Raw genomic sequence first — 27,610 nt, 5'->3', positions numbered from 1 at the left:
CCTAGGATCCCAGCAGAACTTCCCCAACATTTGGAGTCTCCCAAACATTCTGGGACAGTAGGCAAGTATAGGTTACGTTCTGAACCAATGTATTCCAGAAATGGTGCAGGGAAATTCCAGAATAGCTAGTTTTGGGGCTCATTTCTGTCAGGGCTGCCAAGAGATATATTGAAAAAGGGAGTGTGGCCAAGCTTGGGTGGGCATGCCACACCCCATTGCCTGGAACCTGCTTTGCATCCTCATTACTGACTGTGCCGCATGGTGAAGAGGAAATGGCTTTCCCTCCTTAGCAGCCCGATCCTGGCACTATTGTGCTAATGTCTCTCTCTAAATGCAGACATCCTTCAATTTTTTTCTGAATTATGTGGAAATAATTAACTATACTCCTTCTGTGTTGGTATTACCAATTTTTTTCTTGTAAAAAAACAACAGATTTATTTTGTAAAATATACTGTACATACATAAAATATACATTTATTTATTTACAGTTTCTTATATAGCGCAGCATATTCCATTGTGCTTTACAATTGGAACATCCAATATTTATATACATAAGTCTTAAACTCTTAACATAAGGTTCTATCTATCTATCTATCTATCTATCTATCTATCTATCTATCTATCTATCTATCTATCTATCTATCTATCTATCTATCTATCTATTCTATACACAGCAACAATATGCTACAGCTCTTGGATACCCAATCAGTGTGGGTCAGTGTAGAGGTTTTTGCCATCTAAGTTGTTCATCATTTAATAAGTATAGTAAATGTGTATTTCAAAAAAACTTCTCTTCTGTCCCTGGACCTGACTGTTTGGGAACAGTAAAGAGGACTATTGCTAAGTAAGAAACCTATTGTCAGTTTTGGAGGTTCCTTTCAAAGTTATCCAATCAGAAAGGTGTAAGGACAAATATCATTGGGTGTTGGATTCTTAATTCCCAGAGAAGCCGTCAAATGTAGTGGCAATACCAAGCTGGCCTTATGTGTCCTTGCAACCATTTTTGACTGCTCAGAAAAAAAATCACTTGTTTCTGTATTTTCTGAGATTATTACATTCTACAAAACTTCAGTGTCAACTGCTGCATTCTTTATTTGGCAGCATTTGATTCACTTTTACATATCCTAGTAAATTAACTGTCACCAGGGCCACTGAGAGCTTACACGTGCCAACGCTGTGTGGTGGAACAGAGTCTTGTGTTTTGGCCTTGAAAAACCATCCTCAATTATTTTGGTTTGGATTTCAAATTGGAAATTGGATTTTTTTAAAAATCTATAAAAATAGCTAAAATATGTACTTTTTGTAATCCAAAACCAGAAATTTGGATTTAAAATTCAAATTGCGAACAGTGTGGAGATTTAGGAGATTCATACTGGGTTTGGTACAGTTTGGACCTACAGCAAAACAAATAAATACAAGAGTTGAACAATATTTTCATTGTCTTGCTGGGCAACACAATGGTTTTGAAAAAGGTGTTTGCTTGTGGTACAATATTGGTTGATAATGCTATATAAGTTATTCTTAAGAATCATTATTATTTGACCATTGTGTTACATCTGTTTTGTTAAATATTAATAATATAAATTACATTTTATGTTCATGATATTGAGGTAGGAAAACCCAGCTCGTTATGGCTTAACCAAACTTACTGTTTGGAAGTATGTTGTGAAGTATATTGATAATATACTGTATAACTCTGTGGTTCCCAAACTTTCCCAAACTTTCTTAAATCAAAATGCCCTAGAGTTTGCATAAATTTACATAAGGAGGCAAGGTCACATCCCTGAAAAATTACCTAGACCCACCACAGTGCTCCACATACCTGCGGTCCTATGATAAAAGTTTTTTGATAACCTTTTTTTTTTTTAAATATTAAATTAATTAAACTGTGCCTACCTGCCATCCTTAGGGTCAGTTATGTGGTGGTGTACAGTTGTACCCAATTGTCCACATATTTTATATTGACAGCCACTAGCATTAGTTTTACCTAGACACACAGTTTGAGAACCTGTGGTATAATTTGATGTCTGTTTAATAGCACAAAGAATAAGATTTAGCTATATGTCTTATTACTGACTGGGGACACTTGATATGCTGGTTAGAGGGCTCCTAACACTCAATGAACGTGAAAGGCGCACACTACTTATCCGTCTGAGTGAACTTTCATTTGATGAGCCAGAGGTGACCTCTGTCCCTTGCTGCCAATATAGAGGTAGCCTTACTCCTGCCCAGTTGCAGGCACAGCAAAAGAATGCCAGCATAGCCTTACGCACCTCGGAGCTCCGAAGCGAGTAAATCAGTGGGTTAAATGCTGAATTCAAGACAGCTACAGCCAGCACCCATTCCAGACCAAGTGGAGATTGGCAGGAAGGGGGAGAGCATGAGGAATCCAATAAAAGGTATATGAAAAGTGGACTCCAGCAGATCACAAAAGATCCCAGGATGATGAGAACTGTTTGAAGTAGGTGGAAGGAGCGCCGACTTTGGTTTGTAACTGCCACACGCTTGGCACTTGAGCATACTAAGAAATAAATAGTGCAGTAAAATCCAATTATACCAAGAATGGTAATAGACAGCAGGATAAGGCTAAAGAATATGTATTGCCTAGAGTAAAGAGGAAGAAGGCTAGAGCAACTTTCAATGTGGCACAGACAATTCCATCCAAACAAAGGCAAGAGTCCAACGCCCCCGGCCAATACCCAGCATAGGATGATCAGACCTTGCACACGTATTACTTTCATAGAGCGGCTTTCAGTAACTGGGGCCACCATAGTAGTGTAACGCTCTACTGCAGTTACCAACAGGCTGAAAGTGGAGGCAGCTAGAGTGGTAAATACAAGCCCTTCTCTTAAAAACCAGAATACTGGAGTCAGGAGGAAAGTGGTAGGTCCCGAAAGGCAAATGTTTAGCAGGTATGAAATGCCAGACAGTAGGTCACTGAATGCGATGTTTGCTAAACAGCAATGAACCCAGCGTCTCACTCGCACATACCTAAAACAAAAACACATTAATTATAGGTTAGGATTATTATAGCAAAATGCACTTAGTATTTTTTATTAATAAATATCATACCTCCCAAAATGACACTTTCCAGAAGGGACAGAATGCTCTGTTCCGGAATTTCCCTCTTAATTTATGATTGCCATCACCTGTGTTGAAACACCTTTCTTATCCCAGTAGTTCTCCACATTGGTCCTCAGGTGCACAGGTGTACTCATTATGTACTGACAACTTTTAAAAGATCCTCAGGTGGAGCCAATTCTTGTTCTGTGTTTCTGTGTTCAGACCTGGACAACATGAACTTTTGAGGGTCCTTGTGCACTGAGGTTGAGAATCACTGCATTAACCTTATCAAAACAGGTGATAGCAATCAAAAAATATGAGGGAACAGGAGGGAATAGAGCATTGTGTCCCTCCTGGAATGGGTCATGTTGGGAGGTATGAAATATGCCAGTCTAAAATGACCATTCCACTGAAAGTAAAGGACACTTTAATGCTCCTTGAGCATGCCATAAAACTGGTAAAAAAAAATATGGCTTCCGATGTTCACTATATCGGCAACATCGGAAGCTATATCTTACCGTCTGTACACACTATAACAGTCCAGTTGTTAGTGATTTTCAGGATAGAGTACAGGTGACTTAATTAGTACCTCAGTTATTTTGATGTAACCACCTGTGTTGAAGACACCTGCACTGTTATTGTGCCTTAAAGAACAAGGTTGGGAAAGCCTGACCTATCAGGTTAAACCACAAAGTCACAGTTAAATGCAGTCAACTCTTTTACGTTATATTAAGAATCAATATTCAAGAGGATTTTGTTTAGCAGCATAGGGATATGTATTGTTATTTCTCAGTTTTGCAGTTTATTTTAATTTATTATACTGTAGTAATTATATGTGACATCTACAGAAACAGGTCCTGTTCCAAAGTTTAAAATAGCTTTTGCCAGTAGTGTGAAACACTGAAAACAGTCTTGTTTGGAGAATCCATTAGTGCACACGGGCCACTGACGAATGCCACTCTCAATTCAATGTCCAATTTTGTAGCATACAGTACATGGTTGTTCCATTTTAGACAAGAGATTTAGAGTCCTGGCTGAGATCACTACCAAGCCACGCGTGCATATGTAGCCGCGCTCATTGTTGCAGCGTTCTGGCCGCTTGTGCTTGTTGGCCAAATTTGCACACATGGCACAGAATCATCTTGCTACGTTATGCCGCTCAATGCGATTCTGCGAACCAGGGGAGCTTGCCAAAGGTCATGGCCACAATGAGCGTGGCTACATTTGTAGATGGACAATGAATGCACACAAAGCATTTTTATTTATAACCTAAATATTGAGTCTATTAGTCTATCCTCCAAAAATTGCAGTTTGTTTATGGAGTTCTGTCAAGTATGAGGTATATTTAACAATATGTGTACCATAGTAGATATCAGAGATATTTAGTACAGTCCATAAATTTGCAATCACAAATGACGCCAGGTTTACCAAGCTCCTAAAAATGTGCTTTTTTGGGGCTTGGCTGAGATAGTGCACCCCTTATTTATTGTAGCCTCTACGTCTAGGCTAAATGTGCAGGATATGTAGGGATAATGGGTGAGATGCATCAAGCAGCATCCCTCCACCCCCAATGCAGAGCCCATTTTCTTGCTTATTATTTTTTTAATTTGACTATTCATATGTCTCTATTAATTAAATGTTGTCCCACCTGAGCAAGGCCATCAGCACGGAGAAGTTCTCCAGAATGATTAACAGACTGATGAACATGAAGACCCCTTTGAGAAGAGTGCTGCTGTTGCTTGATCGACCACTTAGACGTCCAGTTAAGTTGTAATGTAGCAGAATAATGTTAATATTTTGTTTAGCAAACAAATCCAAACACAGGCTCTTTGTCAGGTTCATGGTGACAAGGTCAGATCTTAGTCCTGTAAATAAAAAAAATAAAGAATTTAATCTATGCAAGGAAGCATATCCATGGGACTTCCCATTATCCAACTGCGGGTATGGTGTAACTTACTGACGTTTCTCCGATATCGGATTCCCGACTGTCAGGACCCTGACACCGGCGCTCAACACCTATTCTATTCTCCCTCTATGGGGGTTGTGGACCCCCACGAGGGAAAATAGCCCCTGTGTAAGTCAAGATTCCGACTGTCGGGCTCCTTTCAGTCGATGTCGGAGAAAGGACTGTTAGAATCTGACTGTGGGCGAGTCATCCGGCACCACCAACAGCTAGTATCGTTCTTGCTTACTATTCTTCCTGTGTATATGTCAGTGGTTTCCAAACATTTTTTATTGAATTAAATGTTATTTATGTAGTGCATGCATATTACATAGCAATTTTAAGAGTATATATGTAATTCACATCTAACCGATACTTCGCAACATTTAGAAAATGGGAGTTGGGGCCACCATGCACTCCAATAAAGAGGGAGTGGCCTTGACAAAAAGGGGATGTGACTTTGAGAGAATGCCGCAATTGCAAGCCACGCCCTTGCTTTCATCAATGTAGGGCCATGGCCAATGTTCTGTGAGTTGCTGGCCATACCCTAGACCTTTTGTCTCCAGTGAATCAACGCTTTGAGGTCAACATAAGTTTTTAGCAATTTTTTTCATTATTTGGACTTTTTCATACTTTACCATTTGATTGGTAACAAAGCACAGTGAGGGGACGCAGCACAATAATTGGTGGTCCACATTCTCAGGTGTCGACACCCAAAAACCTGAAAATCTCATTAGTCTTTTCATGTGTCGAACCTTTTACTTTTGTTGACCATTTGTCAATGTCAACCTTGTGCATCGACCTACACATCGTATGATTCATACCCAATAAAGTAATGTTTAGCCTAGTGTGCCTAGAAAGCTCCCACCGGCAGAGTGTTACTTTAATTGAAAAAAATGGGCCCACAGACGAAACATTATACATTAGTGATTTTCTACTCAAGATGAAAAAGTGTTTGCTTGAAAAACAAGGTGTTGTGCAGAAAAATACTCAGCGTTGTAAAGGTTTTCTGCTTTGTGGTTTAGGCGTTGTCCTTTATCACAGACGGGGGTGTGGAGACTGAGAGACACAGGAAGGGTGGAGTGGGTATAGTGCCACAGAGCATGGCAAAGCAGATGTTCCAGTAATAAAGTGGTTCATTAATATTTTATCACTGAGCAATGTTTCTATTTAGTAAATGCCGTTTTATGCAGTACATGTTGGGAAGAATTTTATTTGATTATTGCGTATATAATTATATTGAGTGCAGTATTCAGAATTTAATTTATGGTGCCAGGAATATAGGAAGGAATGATGTTCACCAACTAGTGTCAGACGGGGCATGCACCATACTTTATCAATGTGTAAATAAAGCCATTTATTTTAAAGAAAAAGGACTTAAGGAAACATTATTTACACGTGTAGCTCTTTCATTCATTGCTTTACCCATGAGCAAAACATAGACTTGTGCCAAGACAACGTTGCCAAATTTCTTCTATGGTAAAGTGAAAGGGTATTTCTCCAGATTTCCCATCCCTAGATGGGAGGTATTTGCACATGATTACATTCACTTCAAGGGTTATGGTATTTTAAGTGGACCATGTCTAGGTTGACACTCACTAAGTTGACCACTATTGGTCGGCAGTGAGAAGGTCGACACCTATGAATGGTGGACAAGCCCAAGGTCGAAAAACATTTTCCTCTCAATCACTAGCGATGTGCACTCCCCCGGGTCACTAACGACGGGATATGGGTCATAGTGTCAACACAATTAAAGTCAATAGGTTGACCACTATTGGTCGACTGGCTAAAGGTTGAAACATGAAAACAAGTGGTAAGTCACATTCTCAGACGTTAGTCAATATTTTTTCTGACCAATGAGACCATCTGTATTCAATCTTCCGACAGTTGGAGCGGTTGAAAACAGCCACATTGAATAGATGTGTTCCATTTTTTCCAACTGTAGGAATTATTGATACATCAATCACTAACCTTTCACCATTTGCTTCCTCCTGCATCAGTGGCCTAGGAGTTGTCAGTAACAGATGACAGGGTTGTAAACTGGAAAGCTGCTTAGGATGAGTTGCATAGATCCCACCTTACTAGAAAATAAAATACAAGTTATTTAAAAGGCTGTTAGGTAGTGAGTTGGTTGCATATGATACAAACCCACGTTTCCCAAAGTGTTATTGAAAAAAAAAAAAAAAAATAAGGTCAAGTTGTTAGCTGATGTGACAATAGATTTCGAGACTTCAGTACCAATAGATGAGCAGCCAGGCCAGCGATGATGTGGGAGTGTGCATCAGCGCTCACCGCTCATCACTGCCCCATACATTAAAATCAGATATATGTGATGACTCACATATATCTAGAGAGCACCATACATTAGAGAATGTAATCAATATAGATTTATTTATTTATAAAAATATATAAATTTCACAATAAAATGTACAGTTTAATAAAGACTCATAAAAAATATGGGTACTTATGTATTATCTGGGCTCCCATGTTAAATTCACCCCATTTTTTCATACCCCTACTATCCAATTATGCATGGAGTTGATTTTATATAGTGTGGCGAGCGTAGTGAGCCACCGTGCCCGAAGCGTGGCGAGCGCAGCGAGCCCCGCGAGGGGACGCGGTCTCATAAGAAAAACGGGAGCCCAGATATTACATAAGTACCAAAATATGAAATATAAAACAATAGGAAAACAATAAATTAGCATACACTCCTGATAAAGTCTATTAAGGACTGCGTTGAACAGTAATATGTCCTCTGGTTATCCCTTAGTAGGGACTTAGGGCTTATTATACGGTGATAATTTCATTTAGAATGGTAGAACCGACCTCAATTCCTTTTCCTATAGCCGATGAAACATATCGATGTTAATCTGTATTAAGTGTGATTAACAGATAGCTCAAGCTCCCCTGTCAGCGGTCGCCGCCTGTTGACGAACCGCTGATGTGATGTTTGTACAGGGGACGAGCCGTCCGTCTCCAGCAGGCTGCACAGGTTTGCTGTGTGCCGGGAATCACATATATTGACACTGTGCAAGACTCACCCAGGTTTGATGGAATTACCAGTCGGACGCCGGCTGTTGGTGGATGTTGGATACACTGGGGAGATCACAGTTGAATGGCAGATGGAAAAAACGGCTTGAAGGATTTAGGAGGCAAATAGTTGTAACGATCACTCTGTATTAGCTGTAGGAGATGTATGCTGATAACAATCCTTTACGCCTTTCTCCGCTATAGCAAGGCAGCGGTTTCTGAAGGGGAGCTTGAGCTATCTGTTAATCACACTTAATACAGTTTAACATCGATATGTTTCATCGGCTATAGGAAAAGGAATTGAGGTCTGTTCTACCATTCTAAATGAAATTATCACCGTATAATAAGCCCTAAGTCCATACTAAGGGATAACCAGAGGACATATTACTGTGGGTGCCGGACGGGTTCCCGACAGTCGATCCCGACGTCGGGATAATGACTGTCGGGATCCCGACTGTCGGAGTCCCATACCACACCCATTACTGTTCAACGCAGTCCTTAATAGACTTTATCAGGAGTGTATGCAAATTTATTGTTTTCCTATTGTTTTATATTTCATATTTTTTATGAGTCTTTATTAAACTGTACATTTTATTGTGAAATTTATATATTTTTATAAAGAAATAAATCTATATTGATTACATCCACTGGTGTGGCGCTCTCTAGATATATGTGAGTCATCACATATATCTGATTTTAATATATTTGTCCCACTACAAACCATCCAATTTGTAATTGGGAGCAGCCAACTACACATTTATATACATTGGTATTGGTATTAACACCATATAAGAATCTTAAGCTCTTTTGTGCAATTTCCAATTCCTTAATACCATCCCTGTTTCTCCTTCCCCCCTTTTTTTAAAGGGTGAGGTTACTCATTGCGCCCAATTGGTTTGGATTTTCCAAACCACAGTTGTTAGTTCTACTGCCCCATACACACTGGGCAGATTTCAAGCTGAAATCCACTCAAACGAGTAAACTTAGCGGCATTCAGCTGAAAGTCGACCAGTGTGTATGGGGCTTAAATTAGCACTGCAGCCATTTTCCCTCTATTCTAATACAGTGATATTATTTTCCTCTATTAATCAGCACTACGAGTGCTATGGGTTCGGATGTCAGCTCTGTCACCCGGGTGCCTACCCACATGTGTGCTTCTAGACATCTGGTAAAGCCTGGGGTAGAGCTAGCCCCTCAACACACTGATTGCTATGATCAGTACAGATCTCCAGACTCTGTAATCAATGGTTAGGTGGAAAGAAGTTGTGGGGGGTAGGGTGCATGCAGGAGGAAAAAAGAATGTAGAAATCAGTATGAAGGCGAACTGTTCGTGCCCCCAGAGAACACTGCGCCTGCAAATGCTGCCATGTGCCTCCTGATTTTTGCTGAAGCTGAGTGGTTCGAGGGCATGGCAAAAGACCCTTACCAGCCAGAGCAATGGCTGCATGCCTGCTCCATGCTGGCTGCCACCTGATTATGTGAAGAAGCAGGGCAGAGGGGTGCACAGGCATAAAAATCCTCTCTCTAGGTTTATTCACAATAGCGCTCACTACTGAGTGCAAGATTAATTAAAAAAAACAGAAAACACAACAACCAAAATCGAAAATTAGGGATGTGCCCTGGCCACTTTTCCTGTTTTGTGTTTTGGATCTTCGGCGGTGTTTTGTATTTGGATCTGTTTTGAAACACCACTGGTCCGTGTTTTGGGTTTTGTGTTTTGGATCTGGACTTTTTGGAAAAAAACCTATACCCGCTAAAACAAAAGAAAAAAAAGAGTTGCAAGATGTAACGAGCTGGTGTTTCCGAGATACTGCTACTGCTGCTGCTGCTGCTGTTGCTGCGGAAGGTGATGCATCTGCCCAGTGGGCTGTCACAGTCCAATATCTACATTGGCCATGGCTCAGCATTTTTCAGGGCTCGGAGGACACTGTTTTGAATGTTTCTGTACATCAGGGTTATCGCCTGCCTAGTGAAGTGGAATCTAGACAGGATTTGGAATCTAGACAGATATCGGGGACAAACTACCTCCTTCAATTGTCTAAATCCCACTCCATGAATGATGGATACCACATGCACGTCTAACACCAACATAACAGTCAAGCCCTCAGTTATCCGCTTTGCCATAGGATGACTTCTGTCATACTTCTTCCTCATCACAAAGGACTGTTGGATGGTCAATTGCTTAGTGAAAGAAGTAGTGGTGTTCCGACTTATAAGACGTCACTTTTAAGGCAGGATGTCCCTAGGTGGCCAACGTCCTTACCTCTGCTTATTGCAGCTTTACAAAAGCTACATATGACAAGACTATTGTCCGGATTTAGATAAAAATTATTCCAGACCAAAGAAGTGGATTTTTTGGTCTTCAGCCCATGCATGATGATTTGCTTTTTCATCCCATGGACAACAACTGTCTTGCCCGGTGTCTCATTTAAGCAAACCACATCAGCAGCATTCTCCTCGTCAACTTCCTCCTCAGCTCCAGCTACATCAATACCTTTCTCCTGGTGCAATTCAACAGTGGCACTTTCCATATCAATATCAGGAACTGCACTGTGGGTGCTCCTTCCAGCATATGCAGAGGGCGTGCAAATGGTGGAAGGAGCCACCTCTTCCTGTCATGGGAAGGTCAGGCACCGCAATGACCAACACCCTTGGACTCTTCTTGGGGATTTGTGATACCATCTTAGAGCGCTTTTGTGCTTTTGACAGCTTAACTCTCTTAAAATTTCTATCAGGGGAGGAGGATAGCTTCCATCACCATGTGAAGCTGTACCACTAGTCATAAACATAGGCCAGGATTTTACATGCCCTCTAAGATGACATTGGGCCGATGCCTTGAGAGACGACATTGATGGCATTTCATTGTCTATGTCATGACTAGTGGGAGCAGCTTCAGCACAAGGAGTAAGTGGTTCTTGTTTCATTATTTTATCCTCCAAATTATTGTTCTCCATTGTTTTTGGAGTATCACTGGACTTTAATGGCAGTACCACTGGACTGGACTTATATAGCAGTATCACTGGACTTATGCAGCAGTACCAATGGACTTTAATGGCAGTACCACTGGACTGGACTTATACAGCATTATCACTGGAATGGACTTATGCATCAGTATCACTGGTCTTTAATAGCAGTATTGCTGGACCTATACAGCAAAAACACTGGACTGGACATATGCAGCAGTACCAATTATTATTATTATATTTTTATTTATAAGGCGCCACAAGTGGTATGCAGCGCCGTACATATAGAACACATTAGAACAGTACAGGGTATACAGAACTAGACATAACAATGACAGAAGAACAAAAAAAGAGCACAATTAACAGCACAAATCTGAGATGTAGGGAAGTGAGTGAGAAGAGATGCAGGTATAGATTGTTGGTGAGCAAGAGAGCTGTAATTGAAATGCAAACATGGCGCTGTGAGAACAGGAGGGAAGAGGACCCTGCTCTAAGGAGCTTACAATCTAGAGGGAGGGGGAGACAGACATGTGACATGAGGTGCAGGTACTTTAACGGCAGTACCACTGGACTGGACTTATACAGAAGTATCACTGGACTGGACTTATGCATCAATATCACTGGACGTTAACGGCAGTACCACTGGACTGGACTTATACAGAAGTATCACTGGACTGGACTTATGCATTAGTATCACTGGACATTAATGGCAATATCACTGGACTAGACTTTTACAGAAGTATCACTGGATTGTAATGGCAGTATCACTGGACTGGACTTATACTGGACTTATACAGCAGTATCAGGAAGGCTGAGGGCATGTCCAGCAACTCACCAAGCTCTGGCCATGGCCCCTGAGTGCCATATCCCTGCTGATGCCATGCCCCCTTCTGCAGAGGCCATGCCCCCTTTTCAGCCATGTGAGGTATGTGTATGTATTAATGAGTGCATCAGTACATGTATGTATAAATGAGAGTATCAATGAATGTATGTGGGAATGGATGAGTGCATGTATACACATCGGCTTCCTTCACCCCAATGCCGAGTCCCCCCAGTGACTCCTGTCACTGCAGAACTCAACAGCCAATCAGGGAGCACCATGTTAGCAGCTCTCCCCTGATTGGCTGAGCTCTGCTGACCTGTCATTCAAGTGGAGCTCTCTTTCTATTTAGAAAGGGGAGGGATTTTCAACTATAAATAGGTGTGGGAACTTTGTGGTTTCCAAAACCACAAAGGTTAATTAGATCAGACCACACACTTGACCTAATTAATCTTTGTGGCTTTGGAAACCACAAAAGTTAATTAGGTTAGACCGCACACAACCAGCATGTGGGGGAAGCTTGCTGGGTTTTGTAGTTTTATGTGTAGTTTTACTCTTTATTTTTACACAATTAGCCTGACGCCCAACACCCAGGGGCGCCAGGGACAGCCTCGGACTTATGCTTGGGCTGCCCTGGGGGGTGCCCATTATTGGGGGGTCCCCACTCCCCCAGGGACCCGGCCCAACATTATAGAGGTAATGCTTTGGCCGTGGGACCTTATATAATAAGTGTCCCCCAGCTGTGGCATTACCCTGATGGCTGTTTGAGCCTGGTGCTGTTGGCTGAAATACGGGGGACCCTTTCTTTTGTACCAGCCCGGTGCCGGTTATATAAATACAGGGGGACCTTATTTAATTGTTACCCCTGTATTTCTGCAACCAGCATTTCCGCAGAGAAGCATCAGTCAGATCCGTGGGATGCATCAGCCTTGCCCGTATTTGGAAACTTGGCAGCCATCATCGGAAAATGCGAATACTGAAAATACGGCAGCTTCGTAAATCAGCCGTATTCGCAGGTCATATTTTCGTCAGATCCCAGTCATATTCTTTCGTACCATGGATCGGCCATAATTAATGGGAGTGGCAGTGTATGTATGTGAGAGGCAGTGTATGTATGTATTTTATATATGTACAGTATGTATGTGAGAGGTAGTGTACAGATATGTTCTCATACAGTGTTTCCGGAGTCAGTGCGCATGCGCCCATCTCTTATTGAGTATAATGAAGCATACATTTCCTGGTGTCCAAATTTCCCATCGGAAGCACATACACATGCAGAGCTTTGTGCTAAGCAATTTTGCTTAAGCAAAAAAAGGCCTGGTAGTGGTTCAGGATGAGAGATTGCGATCAGTATCTCCCATTCTGTACACACAGATTTGCAGTCACCTGCTAAGCAATTTGACTACATTTTGAATGCATGCACTGACGTACAGTAGAAGGAAATAATGAATCACTCAGGGCATACACACGGAGAGATCTGTGCTTACTTTCTAAGCAATCTAGTCAGATTGCTCAGAAAAGAGCACAAAATCAATCTGTGTGTATGCCCCTTAAGGGGGGCCCCTTATAGATTTTGCTATGGGACCCACCAAGTTCTAGTTATGCAATCAAGATATAGAGGGGGTGTTGGTTTGGGGCCGAGCACATCGTTGACAAAGTGCTCTGTTGTCTATACATTCCGGAACGACATTGTAAACGACCCACGGGAGTGTGCATTGTTGATGAAATTGAGCATACACCCTAAGCAATATTGTAACTGTTATTCACTACTTGACGATTATCGAATGACAAGGTACAATGTACGCATTCGCATGCCATGATTGACACCCTGCGGGTGTCTCGGGGTGGGAACGCAGTATTTTCAGTGAGTGTCCTGGAAACCGCAGGGATTCCCCAGTCATTGGAAGGGAGGGCTGGTGATGTCATCAGCGACCTCCTTCTCCCCACGACCATAGCTGCGCTGCGTAAATCAAGACTTACTCTGCGCTGTGATGAGAGGCAAAAACCATTCGATGGTGAGTGGATGTGATCACATGCACAGCTGTGCACATGGGAGGGGGGATTGCAGACGCAGCGGCGGTGGGGCAGTATTTACCGAATCGCTGACCTCTGAAATATCACAGCCCAACGACCAGGTCTGAATTACCCCCTGAGTGCAGGAAAGAAGATTTTACTTTGATTTAATTTAGATTTGTGTTCATATTTGAAATAAATGACTTTCATGTGTATAAACTGTCCAGACATGTAATATATGTGTAATATAGTAACATAGTAGTTCAACCTTTTTTGCAGATCTTAATAAGATGTATGGCCCAGCCACTGACGTAACAATAGCTCCGCAGTTGCTTGGAGAGGCTTAGTAAATTAAGGCGCCAGGGGTCTGCGGGAGCTATTGAGACGGTGTCGGTCTCTCACATACTGGCGCGCATGAGACGGCGGTGCCAGCGGCTGCTGGGTCTCTCACATACTGAAGCAAACCCACTCAGCTCGGCTACATCTCCCTGACCCTGCCCCCACCATGACCAGTCTGTCACTGCCAGCTCCGAGGGCAACCTGTATATCCCCGGGCTGGACCCAGCAGCACCTGTAGCAGCATTGTACCCAGCCCCATTGTCAGACAGCAGCAATAGCAGCAGCAAATCACTCCGGCGTGGCCTCCCTCCTCCAGCAGGAGCGTATACCATAGAAACGCAGGATTTTCAGAAGGGGGTTTCCAGAGGGGCGGAGCATAGCCTGGAGATGGACACTTAAGGAAAACTCTAAGTCAGACAGAACCTGAAATATGTGACTGGGAAGAGCAATTAACCGGCTTGGATGGGGACCACTGCTTTGAAGTCAGATATCTCCGGTTCCCAAGGGACGATTTTTAATTCTTGTACCCATGGAAATAGGGGATCCTCAGCTTTCAGGGCCCTTAGACTCCTGGGGGGGGGGGTTTCTAGCCCTGCCAATTCACAGTGGGCACCTTAGCCACACATATAAGTTTAATGTCTGCCCACGTGTAAAAAAAAACACCATGGGTGTCGACTTCACTTTACTTTTCTTTATTGCCAGTAATAAATGCAACACTATGGGGTTTATTTACTAATGCTGCTTTCCCACTGCAGACCAGTTTAAAGTACTGGTAATCTTAAATGGTATTTAAAACGGTATTAGCATTCCCACTGCAGCAGATTACCGTTTTAAATACCATTTAAGTACCATTCCCATTGCAGTGAACCGTGTATAATGTAGAGTGCCTAACCCCCCCCTTCCCCCAGTGTAAAGGTGCCTAATCCACCCCCCCCCCCGGTGTAAATAGTGCCTAACCCCTCCGTACCTGCCCTGTGCCCCCACCTCCCCTCCCCTTGTACTTACCTGTGGGCAGTGGGGAGGCAGCGGGGGTCATTTCAGGGTCCATGCAGGATACAGGCAGTCCCAGTGCCTGATGAGACCTAGTAGTTCTCACTTTGCGCATATGTAATGAGTGCACATGCATACTAATGAGCCGCTCATTACATATGCGCATATGTAATTACCAGCTCATTAGTATGCACGTGCACACATTACACATGCACAAAGTGCGAACTACTAGGTTTCATCAGGCACTGGGACTGCCTGGAGGCTAAATAACGTTTAAGAGGCATTCCCACTGCCTCTTAAACGTTATTTAACCATGTAGGACTCTGCTTTGAAAACGGGTTGAAATACCGTTTAACTTTAAACGGTATTTCAACTCTGGCACTTTCCCACTGCAGCCTTAAACGGTATTTTGCCCTCAAAAATCGGCAATATACCGTTTTAAGGCTGCAGTGGGAAAGGGGCATAAGAGGGAGTTCTTTTGAAGATGGGATGTTGTCTATATTTATTTATTAACAGTTTCTTATATAGTGCACACATAGCGCACACATATTCCGCAGCGCTTTACAGAGAACATTCACATCAGTCCCTGCCCCAGTGGAGCTTACAATCTATATTCCCTACCACATGTATATTCACACACAGACATTCTAGGGTTAATTTTGTTGGGAGCCAATTAACCTAACAGTATATTTTTGGATTGTGGGAGAATATACAAACTCCGTTAGGGACATGGTGGGAATTGAACCCATGACCTCAGTGCTGTGAGGCAGTAATGATAACCATTACACCATACGTACTGCCCTACTCCATCCGTACTGGCTATAGCAACCAGATTCCCATTCAATAGAACTGTCGTCTTAGTAAATTTAGCCCTATGTGTCTATGGTATTTTTCTCTCCGTTAGGGATAAAATGCAGCCACACTTGTCCACCATAATATTTAGCTTTATGTCTGTCCACTTTACATTATAATTTAGGTACTTGTTTAGTTTCACGACGGCAGCATGGCCGAGCGCTACTTCTGGGTTTGGCACTCGACAAACTTTCTAAAATAAGCTAAATAAAATCCATGCCAACGTGGAAAGTTCATACCCCCACTATCCACGTTGGCATGAAGTTGATTTTAGATAGTGTGGTGAGCATAGCGAGCCACCGAGCCTGCAGCGTGGGCGAGCGCAGCAAGCCCTGCAAGGGGACTCAGACGCACGGCCATGCTATCACCGTGAAACTAAACAAGTACCATAATTTAATATCTGTCCACTATGCAATGCAGCTCAACATGTGTATCCACTGCACAATACTATTTGGTGCACAATGCACCCCATGCACTTGCCATCTCTATACTATGCTTTCATCTGGTATGCGGTCTCTGGGTAGACACTGTCTAGGTCGACAGTCACTAGGCTGACCACTAATGGTCAACAGTGTATAGGTCGTCACCTTGAAATGGTCAACAAACCCAAGGTTGATACTGACAAAAGGTTGACACTAGCTTATGGTCGACATAGACATGGTCAACCTGAATAAGGTTGACATAGGTTTTCCAGGTTTTTTCTTTTTTTTAAAGGTGTTTTTCATACTTTACTATACAAGTGGGCATAGATTCAGAATATCATAGTGTACCCTTATACAGTGTCCTTGTCAAAAACCGCGAAAAACTATTGAACTTTTTCATGTGGACCATAAGCTTGTGTCGATCTTTTGTCAATGTAGACCTTTTAGGTATGTCAACCATTCAAGGAGACGACCTAGTCACTGTCAACCATTAGTGGTCTACCTAGTGACTGTCGACCATTTTTTCCATCACTACGCTAATTTAGCCCAACCTCTTCAACTATTCACTACACACTACTGTACACTGGGGATGCGGTCATATGCCGGTGGTCGGAAACCCGACGGACTAAATACCGACGCCGGAATCCCGACCACTGCAATGCCTGCAGTTTGTCCCTCTATGGGTGTCCATGACACCCATAGAGGGAGAATAAAATAGTGTGCCGAGCATAGCGAGGCACTGGGCCCGCTACGTGGCGAGCGCAGCGAGCCTGCAAGGGGGGCGAACCACAGCCCCTTGTCGGCATTTCGGCGGTCGGGATTCCGGCGACGGTATTTCGACTGTCGGGGTTCCGATTGCTGGCATTTAATACTGAATCCATACACTGTAGCATAGAGAAGCAAAATGGTTATATGAGCTCATGCAAAAGTATAGTCCTCCTGTCTGAGAAAGTAATTCAATCTCTCTCTCTCTCTCTCTCTCTCTCTCTCTCTCTCTCTCTCTCTCTCTCTCACTATAGTTGCAATAGGGCCACTCCATAAAAGTACAGGAGTAGCAACCCAAATAGGGGCCAACACAGCTCCGAACACAAATATCCGCATGGAGGGTGCACTAACCAGACTTGAATAAAGGTATAGGAGTTTATTTAATAACAGCCATTATTCATCTCATAAACGTTTCGGACCCCACATGGACCTTTGTTTTGTCAGCACTGATTAGTTGAATTATGCTTGCATTTGAATAAAATTCTATATCTTCATTCAAGTCTGGTAAGTGCACCCTAGATATGACTATTCTTATATTTTATACATATACTGTATACAGTATGTATGTATTGGTGATCTGAACTAGGTCTCCCCTCATACAGTTTATCTCATGGCTCACCTGACAGCTGACCGTCACTGCATGCATGCATAGAGGTAATGATGAGTGCAGAATGACAGCTCATTGACTGACTGTAGTCATGAAAGGAAACATTTGTAAAATCTGTCACCACAGGTTTCAGGATGAACCCCACCCAAAGGAGAGGCAGAGGTGCAGATAACTGGTAAAACTGACAATACATCACTGTGCTGCTTTAATCATGAAAGTGATCTGTATACTTGGGTGCTATTGCTATGATGAATATCTTGTCATTTTAGGTAATCTAATTTTTTATTTATTTAAAATGTAATCACCTTTTGTATATTCGTTATATTGTTTATTTTACTAAGGGGAATTTTAAGTTATATACTGTATTATAGAGCTGACACATATTCTATAGCGGGATGCAGTTTAAATCCCGGCAGTCGGGATCCCGGCGTTCAAAATCCCGACACCGGAATCCCGGCGTTCAAAATCCCGACGACGGAATCCCGAACTCCGAAATCCCGACACTTTCTCCCCCCGTGGGAGAATAAATTAGTGTGCCGAGTGTAGGGAGGCACCGGGCCCGCTGCATGGCGAGCGCAGCGAGCCCGCAAGGGGGGGGGGCGATCCACGTCCCCCCCTTGTCGGGATTTCGGCGTTCGGGATTCCGGCGTCGGGATTTTGAACGCCGAGATCCCGACCGCCGGCTTTTCATGCCGAATCCTTCTATAGCAGGTTGCTAAAAGACTTTGGGTGACATTTAATAGGATGCGATTTTTTCGCACTTTCAAAATCGCCCATTATCGCACTTTATGAAATAGCATTTTTTGCTGCGAATTCGCATATTTAATGAGGTGGGTCTTCCGGAAAGAAAAGTACGATTAAGTGCGATAATGGGCGATTTTTAGGCATGAAAATGGCGAATTTTAGGCATGAAAATGTGCGAATTTGAGGTAATGTGCGATTTTGTGTTTATATATAAAAAAAAATTATACGTGAGGGGGGCCTCCTGAGCATAACCAGCCCAGGGCTCATTGAGCCGGACCTGGTTCCAAAAATACGGGGGACAAAAAATCTGGGGGTCCTTCGTATTTTGAAACCAGCACCGTGCTCCAACAGCCCACGGTGTCATGCCACAGCTGAGGGAAACTTTTTACGTAAGGTCCCCCGGCCGAAACATGAGCACCGTGGCTTGTCAGCCTTGGACGAGGTACCTGGAGGAGTGGGGAGCCCCCCAATAAAGGGGTTCCCCCAGGGCCGGCGCTACCCACTCAGCAGCTCCTGCAAAGCAGGGAGGCGCCATGCTGAAAAGGTGCTGTCTCCCTCCCTGCTCTGCTAAAGCTGGCTCAGCCCTCACTGTCACTGCCTCCTGCACGCCGCCCGCAGCGCCTGTCTGACAGCGGGCGGCAGTATGGAGAGGCTGAGCAGCTCCCTGCACCGCGCACTCACTGTCCTCCTCCAGCGACCTGCCCCCTCTTCCGCACAGACACTTGCGCTGAGGCATGTAGCGCTGTCTGTGAAGGTCTGGATGACATGTTATGTCCGGATCCGCCCCCTACCCATTGCTCCCTGCGCCTGTCAGCTGTCAAGAAAATGACGAACAGGCAGCAGCGTCGCCTCCCCTTCCTTCCCTCTTCTCAGTGTGCTGTGCCAGTGCCGCTGCCAGTCCTCAACACTCCGCCCCCTCTATCTCCTCCCCTCTTTTTGTACTGCTTTCGGGTCGCATCGCACACACATTGCATGCATGCCGTGCGATGCAATCTAGCCCATAACGTGTGCGATTCTCGCAGCGTGTATGGGCACCTTTAGTGCCTGCAACATTTTGCGGACACAGCACTGAGATGGTGTATGCATACATGTACATGCACCAGAGATCCTCCACTGGATCGCATGTTGCATACACTCCCACAACTGGGCTGCAGCTTGTTGCAATGGCAATGTGAAAGGGCGCAAAATGTATGGTTTGCAGGAGGGCGCCGGACACCCTAGCACCGGCCCTGGGTTCCCCCTCAATAAAGCGGACCCCCCCCAGGCTTCACCCGTCCAGGACTGAAGCCCGGGGCTGTCACCGGCATCTGTGGCCAGTGGACGCTGGCCTGATAGGGTTATGGACCCATACATCAGCAATTAATTGTGACAATCCTGAGATCTGGAGATGATTGCCACAATTAATTTTAGATGTGTAGGCTCTCCCTTTTGGCAATCCCAATCAAACATTAGTAGGGATCGCCAATCGATTGCTTAATCAGATTTTTAAACATGCTTAATAATCTGGTATTATCTGCGGATCTTTTTTATATGTGTGGCCATTCCCAATTCGTCTTCTTCATCTATTTACATTATGAACAGCTGAAATGACAATCGATTTCCAGATATGAAGATGCAATCTTTAGATGAAAAAATCTGCCGATCACTGAAATAAATCTGTAATGTGTGGGCAAGTCAGATAGATTGTAAAATCCATTTATCTGGTCAAAATATCACTGGATCTGGAAATCCATTAATTGTGATTGCTGATGTATGGGGCCCATTAGAACTCACATTTGTAACATTGCTTTATCCAGGAGAACTACAAGTACCAGAAGACCTCCCCCGCATGCTGGGACTTGTAGTCCACTTGTAAAAAGAATGTTAAAATAAAACACGCACACGCAGAAAAGTATAACTTTATTTCACACACATACACACACCTCACTTTTACACCAATAAACTTACTGCACCAGGGTCCAGCGCTGTCCTCCCTGCTCCACAGCCGGCTCACCCCGTACTGATAGCGGGGTGAGCCGGCTCTCTCCGGCGCAGCTAACAGCCCCTGTAGCGCTGTCCCAGAGCTACAGAGGCTGATAGCGTCATTGGCCGATGTGTCTCCATGGAGATGCATAGCTCAGCCCTGATTGGCTGTGGAGCATGCCCCGCATGCTGGGACTTGTGGTTCTCCAAGTCCCAGCATGCGGGGGAGGTCTGCTGGCACTTGTAGTTCTCCTGGATAAAGCAATGTTACGTATGTGAGTTTTAACCCTATCAGGCTAGCGTCCACTGGCCACGGACGCTGGTGACAGCCCCGGGCTTCAGCCCTGGATGGGTGAAGCCTGGGGGGGGATCCTTTATTGGGGGGTCCCCACTCCTCCAGGTACCCCGTCCAAGGCTGACACGGTGCTCATGTTTTGGCCCGGGGAGCTTACGTAAAAAGTGTCCCCCGGCTGTGGCATGACACCGTGGGCTGTTGGAGCCCGGTGCTGGTTTCAAAATACAGAGGACCCCCAGATTTTTTGTCCCCCGTATTTTTGGAACCAGGACCGGTCCAAGAGTCCGGGGCTGGTTTCAGAAATACGGGGGACCCCTATGCTTTTTGTCCCCCAGTATTTTTGGAACCAGGTCCGGCTCAATGAGCATGGGGCTGGGTATGCTCAGGAGGGGGGACCCCACGCCGTTTAAAAAAAAAAAAAAAGAAAACACTTTAACACATTTTATAACACAGGACCATGCACAGATCTCAATGATCTGTGCTGGGTTCTGACCAATTTCAGAACCTGGTCTAAATGTTTGGCGATTTTTAGACACATTTTCCCAAATTCGCATCTCATTAAATTTGCGAATTGTGTACTTTTCAATGGGAAAACATCTGGATGCGAGTTCCGGCGCAAATAAAATCTGCAATTTTTTTTGCAGTTTTTCGCATCTCATTAAATATGCAAATTCGGGAAAAAGTGCGATTTTTGTCAAAAATATCGCAAAAGACATTTTCGCATCTCATTAAACATCACCCTTTGGGTCTGATTCAGACTTATTCGACAAGCTGCATAATATGTTTGCAGCATAGCAAAAGTAGGACAATACTTACTTTTCAGATGGCCGCTGATCTCCGAATTCAGGGTAGGAGCTGACATCATGTGATGTCAGCCTTCCGCCCCGAGCAGGCACTGACACACGTGGATTCCCAGAGGAGGTGCGGGGCCGTGCATCACTATGGCCCCTACAACAACAAGTACACAATGCAGCTACTCTGTTACACTAGGGGTTGTGCAAATTTACTAGTTACAACACTGCCCACCAGCCAGTCTTGTTTGAAGCCCCACCTCCCAGACCTGTCTGAAGCCCCGCCTCCCAGACCCGGCTGAAGCCCGCCTCCTGGACCCATCTGAAGCCCTGCCTCCCAGACCTGTCGGAATCTCAGCCTCCCAGATCTGTCAGAAGCCCCATTTACCGGGCCCATCAGAAGCCCCACCTCTCGAAACTGTCAACAGGTACACAATGCAGCTACTCTCTTACGCTAGGGGTGCAGCTCTTCATGTTCACATGCTGTGCCCCTGACCCCACTTGTGCTCCTCCTCTTTGTCTCTGATGCTCCTATCCCCACTGCACTGCATCCTTTCTTTCTGCTGTCACCCACTGAGAAATGCAGGTCAGTGGTGGTGCATATGACATCAGACTTTCCCCTGGTTGGCTTAAGACAGCTGGGACCAACTACATCAGTCATGCCACTGCCCCCTTAGAATCTGTTCCACTGACTGCACATTTTTTCACCTGTGTTTTTGACTCACTCCCTGCCTGCATTCCCATGGGACTGCCCAGTGCTTTCATGGTGATGCCCCCATGGTCCAGCGCCATTTCCACCCCCGGCCCTCCCTCCCCGTAACCAGCTGGTCGGCGAATATAAAGCCGTTGGCGACAGGGTCTGCACATGCATAAATATGCACATGTGCAGACCCCACACCATCGAAATGAGATGCATTTGGCCCTTTTCGAATGGTCATGAATCACCCCCGTATAGTGTAAAGGTGCCCATACACAGTGCAATGAACTCTGTGCTTTTAGTACTAGATTGCATTGTATCTAGTATATAGCATACAATGTGCTACAGCACCATACTTTTTGTACTAGATACAATCTAGTACTAAAAGCACGGGCTGTACAGACTTGTGCGCGGCAGCTTGCATCTAACTAAAAAAAAACACCATGTAAGAGGCATTACAGTGTGTGGTGTATAGTGTAAGAGGCATTACGTTATGTGGCATAATGTGTAAGGGGCATTAGGGGGGACGACGACACACTATTGTAGCTTTCACATCACACTTTTAAAACGGTATATTGCCGTTTTTTTGCCTTTTAAAACGTTTAAGGCTGCAGTGTGAAAGTGTCATAGTTGAAATACCATTTAAAGTTAACTGGTATTTCAACACGTTTAAAAAGCAGAGTCCTACCCGTTTTAAAGCCAATTCAGAGCCGTTTTTTGTGCTGTCTGAATGGCACTGAAATGGTATTTAGTAAAAAATAAAGGTTAGAGCACTGTGATAGGCTGTCCCTTGTCTTGTGTCCCTTCCCTGAACCAGGAAATAAGCTGTGGGTAGAAACGTGTTCAGAGGTTAAACGGCTTGACTGGTGATGTGAATGGTACTTAAACGGTATTTTTAAATGGTAATCTGCTGCAATATGAACACTAGACCCGTTTAAAATACCATTTAAAATTACAGTTTTTCAAAACGTTTCAAAATGTTTTATGTGATGTGAAAGCTACATATATAACTAACAATTATATGTTTATATTTATATATGTTTATATGTTTATATTTTTTATTCCCCTGAAATCAGTCCTGAGAGATTGGAAATCTCTCCTGCTACATCTCCCATTATGAATCTCTCTATGGCCCTTATTCAGATCTGTGCGGCCGGAGCCGCACACGGTGCTCCGGCCGCACAAACCAATCCCCGCCCACGATACGGATCGCCACGGCCGTCCGTACACGGACGGCTGGCGATCCGCAAGAAAATGGTGGGGCGTACGCCTCCACCATGGTGGGAGCTGCCCCCTGCATTCGATGGTCGGCGACCATCGAAGGCAGGGCCGCACGCCCCACCAGGTCCCGCAAGCTGAGACCACACGGACAATCGTCCGTGTGATAGCTTGTATGGGGGCTGAGAGCTGACATCCGGCGACGTCAGCTTCCCGCCCCCATCACTGGCGTCATACCCTCATTAGCATGCATACGCCCCGCGTTTGCATGGGAACGCCCATGAAACGCGGGGCGTATGCATAGGGAAATGAGGGTATGAAGCCCCTCACGCCCCTATACGCCCCCTTTGCGGCGGACGAACTACGTCTGCGGCGAATTGGGCTGCACATGCGCAGATTGACCTCTGCGCATGTGCAGACTGAAAACATCGGCGGTACGGCCGCACGCGGGCCGTACCGCACGATTCAGAATAAGGGCCTATGTTGGGCCCTTCATACCTTTTCACAAGCTTACTTTGTCCTGGAAAAATGGACTAATTCAGCAGCAGAAAGTTTAATATATCCATTGGATTAAAGAGAAGCTACTGTATAAAACAATAACTGAGACAATTTAGGCTCTGTTCATGAACCCATAATAATCTCTGGATTACACACAGAATTAATAATAGATCTTACATTTATTGGAGCAAGATGATGCCATGGATGGCTGTCACGGTACAGCACTGCCAAGCAACCTTTTTATTTTTACCTTTCCTCTTTTTGTACATTTGTGTTCGCCCCGTGTGCACTGTAAATATACGCAGCATGAATGAACTGTTAAAGTGTTCAGGAATCATCCCCCGGCTGAACAGTCTCGAGCTGCTGGCTGTCTCAATGGCCCTTGCTGCCCACTGCGTCCTGTGTGCTGGCAACGGAGCAGGAGCTGTGCTTCCACTGCAACCTCACAGCAGCCCATGAAGAAGAGGCGCCATAGCTGGGTATGTGTGGCTGCCCCCCCCCCCAAAAAAAAAAATCCCTGTGGCGCCCCCCTGGAGGGGCACCCATGAGAGAGAGGTCCGATAAGGAAGTGGTGCTCCCAGGACCGAAACAGATCTAGCCACAACCCCCAGGCAGCAGGCATCTGACCTGTAAAGAAACCAACCCACAACCCAGCGACCTCACCCTGGCAGCAGCACCTGGAGGAAGACCATCAGAGATGGAGGTGAAGAGGCTGCTGCCCCGGGGAATACTAGAAATGGCCCCAAATCCAGTGATGGTCTAGCTATCAGGAGGCCAAACAGCCATGTGACTGTGGCCTCCAGAGGCGATGGCACAGGGGACACTGCCCAGAAAAGGAACAGAATGCCCCAGCCCCACAGCAGTGAGGCCATAGCACCCATAGGCAGCCCCCAGAAGTGGCAGCAAAGTTGTGCTTCGCAGAGGAGGTAACCGAAGAGGTGTGGAATGCGTGAGAGGGGCTGCCGTGCTGGGGCTACTCTTGAATACCCGATCCCTTGTCAAAAAGGATGAGCTGTCCCTGCTCATAAATGATGCTAGGTCCGACATTCTCCAACAAGCTGACTAACAACCTTTCAGCTACAAGAAAACACAAAGCCCCACCACCATGCATCAGAAACTAGCTGATGAGCTAAACAACTTTTACTGCAGATTCGAGATGGAAGCCCTCTGCATCAACCCTACCCTCATTCTGGGCAAAGCCACACCTCCACCCCCTTACTTGAGGCTCTACGGGTTGAACAAGGTGAGGTAGAAGTTATGTTCAAAAGGGTCAAACCCAGGAAAGCTGCAGACCCGGACTGAGTGTCGCCATCTGCCTTAAATACCTGCACTGTTCAGTATGCCCCATCTTTACCAGAAGGAGATGGAGACAGACAACCAGCCAGCCAGCAGGGGGACACCCAGACAACCAGCCAGCAGCAGGAGCAACAACAGTGAGTTGTGCTGCTGCTGGGAAATTGATGGCATATAGGTTTCTGGCACAGTGTGGGCATACCTGGCACAGTGGGGACATATCGGGCACAGCAGGGGCCTACTTGGCACCATGGGGGAATACCTGTTTCTGCCACTGTGGGGCATCCCTGGAACCGTTGGAGCATATGTGTATCTGGCACTGTTGGGGACATATGTGTATCTGGCAATACTGGGGGCATATGTGTATCTGCCACTATTTGGGTATATGTATATCTGGCACTGCACTATTGGGGCATATGTGTATCACACCCCCATTGCAGATGACTCCACTGTCATCGGCCTAAACAAGTATGAAGATGAGTCTGTAAACAGATGCGAATCGGTCATGCGAAGCGGTCTGGCTAACACAGTGGTGCGGCAGGAACAACCTCGACCTTAATCCCATCAAAACAGTCGAGATGGCGGTGGACTTTAGAAGGAAACTAAATGCCATTCTCCCACTTGTTCACTTCAAATTTCTAGGGTTAAAAATCTCTGGAGACCTCAAATGGGGTCCCAACATAAGTTCTGTTGTCAAGAAGGCTCAGAAGCAGATGTTCTTCCTGAGGCAACTCAGGAAATTCAACATCCCTCAGGAGCTGCTACTTATCTTCAACACTGCCATCGTAGTCAGTCCTATGCTCCATGATCACAGTGTAGTATGGAGCTGCCAGAGTGATGAGAGCGACAGACGAAGGTTGCAAGGGTAGTAAAGTCAGCGGAAAAGATGGTTGGGGCCAACCTCCCGCCTGCTCAGGAACTATACCTGTCTAGGGTCAAGAAGCATGCTGGGAAAATTGTGGCATATAAGCTGCACCCTGGTCATAACCTGTTTGAAGCACTTCCATCAGAAAGACGCTACAGGTCCATCCATGCGAAGTCGACCAGAACCTCTAAAACAGGGGTGCCAAACTCAAATTCATCGGGGGCCGCATCAGCAGTTTGGTCACCCTCAAAGGGCCGGTTGTATATGTAGGACTATGTGTCCACTCTTTATTATCATAAATTATTGTCACTGCATTCAATTATTGTATACTCAGCAGTAGCATTTCCCTCCTGCTATTGCTGTGAACGGCAGTTCATTAGGGCACACGCTGCCTGCACAGGGGGGCAGCACTCAGTCTTAGGGCATATGTCCTGCTTATTATCATGGGACACAGCAATTAATGATGGGCTGCAATGTGCCAGTGCACACACACACACATAGGCAGAGAGTTTGACACTTACCCGCGCTGATGCGTCCACTCCAGTCTGAGCTGCTCCACCACCAAGGACACAGCTGCGCTCTCACACAGGCGCATTTCCCCCTCCCTCCTGTGAGTAGCGCTCCTCGCACTATCTATCCAGGAGTGGGGGGCAGCGTGCTCCCGGTCACTGTGCAGTGCACACTCAGCAGTAAGTGACCTGGAGCGCACAGCAGCAGCAGCACCATTTACCACGACGGACCTGCTCTTTCCTCTCTGTGGCTCCTATACAGCAGGTGGGAGCGGAGGAGGGGTTGACGACCGGCGGCACTGCGCTAGAGGGCAGACGTTCTCTGGCTTGTAGGCTGCCGCGCATGCGCTGAAGAGGCGGCTTTCTTGTTTAAAAAAAAAATCAATAATAAAAGGTGAAGGCTGGCGGCGGCTGCGCGGGCCACATGAAGAGGTCTGGCGGGCTGGATTTGGCCCGCGGGCCTTGTGTTTGACACCCCTGCTCTAAAAGCTTCTTTCCAATAGCTGTCCATCAACTGAAACATGTATAATGCGTAAAAGAACATTTAATATGTCTAATATGGCGGGCCCTATGCGCTCATAGATAGATTAAGTGTCCTGCACGAGTAATGCTAGTAATGTGTGTTATGTATTGTCCCCTACATATTCTTGCTTAGCAATGCAATGTTACCGTCAAAAATTCTTAGTATACGCGAGTAAACCTGGCCAATAAAGTTTATTCTGATTCTGATGAAAGTATGAACTGCTTCTAAAGCCAAAGTCTGATAAGATTTATTTGCTTACAATCATATTTTGTGGTAATTTCAGAACTGCGTAAAGTAATGGGCCCCACACACAGCACGATATTCAGGCATTTTCTGAGCGATTCTAACAAATCGCTCAGATAATGCCTAAAAAAGGAAGTAAATCGCTGTGTATATAGCCCAGAACGGA

At 45.1% G+C, this 27,610-nt stretch overlaps 1 protein-coding gene across 1 annotated transcript; it reads right to left on the bottom strand.

Moving 5' to 3' along the window:
- Window positions 1–2,014: 2,014 nt before the first annotated feature.
- S1PR4 (sphingosine-1-phosphate receptor 4) lies at window positions 2,015–17,881 on the bottom strand. The gene is made up of 4 exons (XM_083181449.1): window positions 17,819–17,881; window positions 6,977–7,086; window positions 4,712–4,928; window positions 2,015–2,991 (listed from the first exon to the last, which is right to left on the bottom strand). Exons 2-4 carry the CDS (start codon window positions 6,984–6,986, stop codon window positions 2,070–2,072), a joined length of 1,149 nt encoding a protein of 382 aa, XP_083037575.1. The 5' UTR covers window positions 6,987–7,086; window positions 17,819–17,881; the 3' UTR covers window positions 2,015–2,069.
- Between the last annotated feature and the right edge of the window lie 9,729 nt (window positions 17,882–27,610).

This window comes from Crinia signifera, chromosome 1 (genome assembly GCF_055691185.1).
Source record: "Crinia signifera chromosome 1, ASM5569118v1, whole genome shotgun sequence".
In the NCBI taxonomy this organism is placed as follows: domain Eukaryota; kingdom Metazoa; phylum Chordata; class Amphibia; order Anura; family Myobatrachidae; genus Crinia; species Crinia signifera.
The sequence above is the reverse complement of the archived record's forward strand: the minus strand, read 5'-3'. Positions and strand labels throughout refer to the sequence as shown.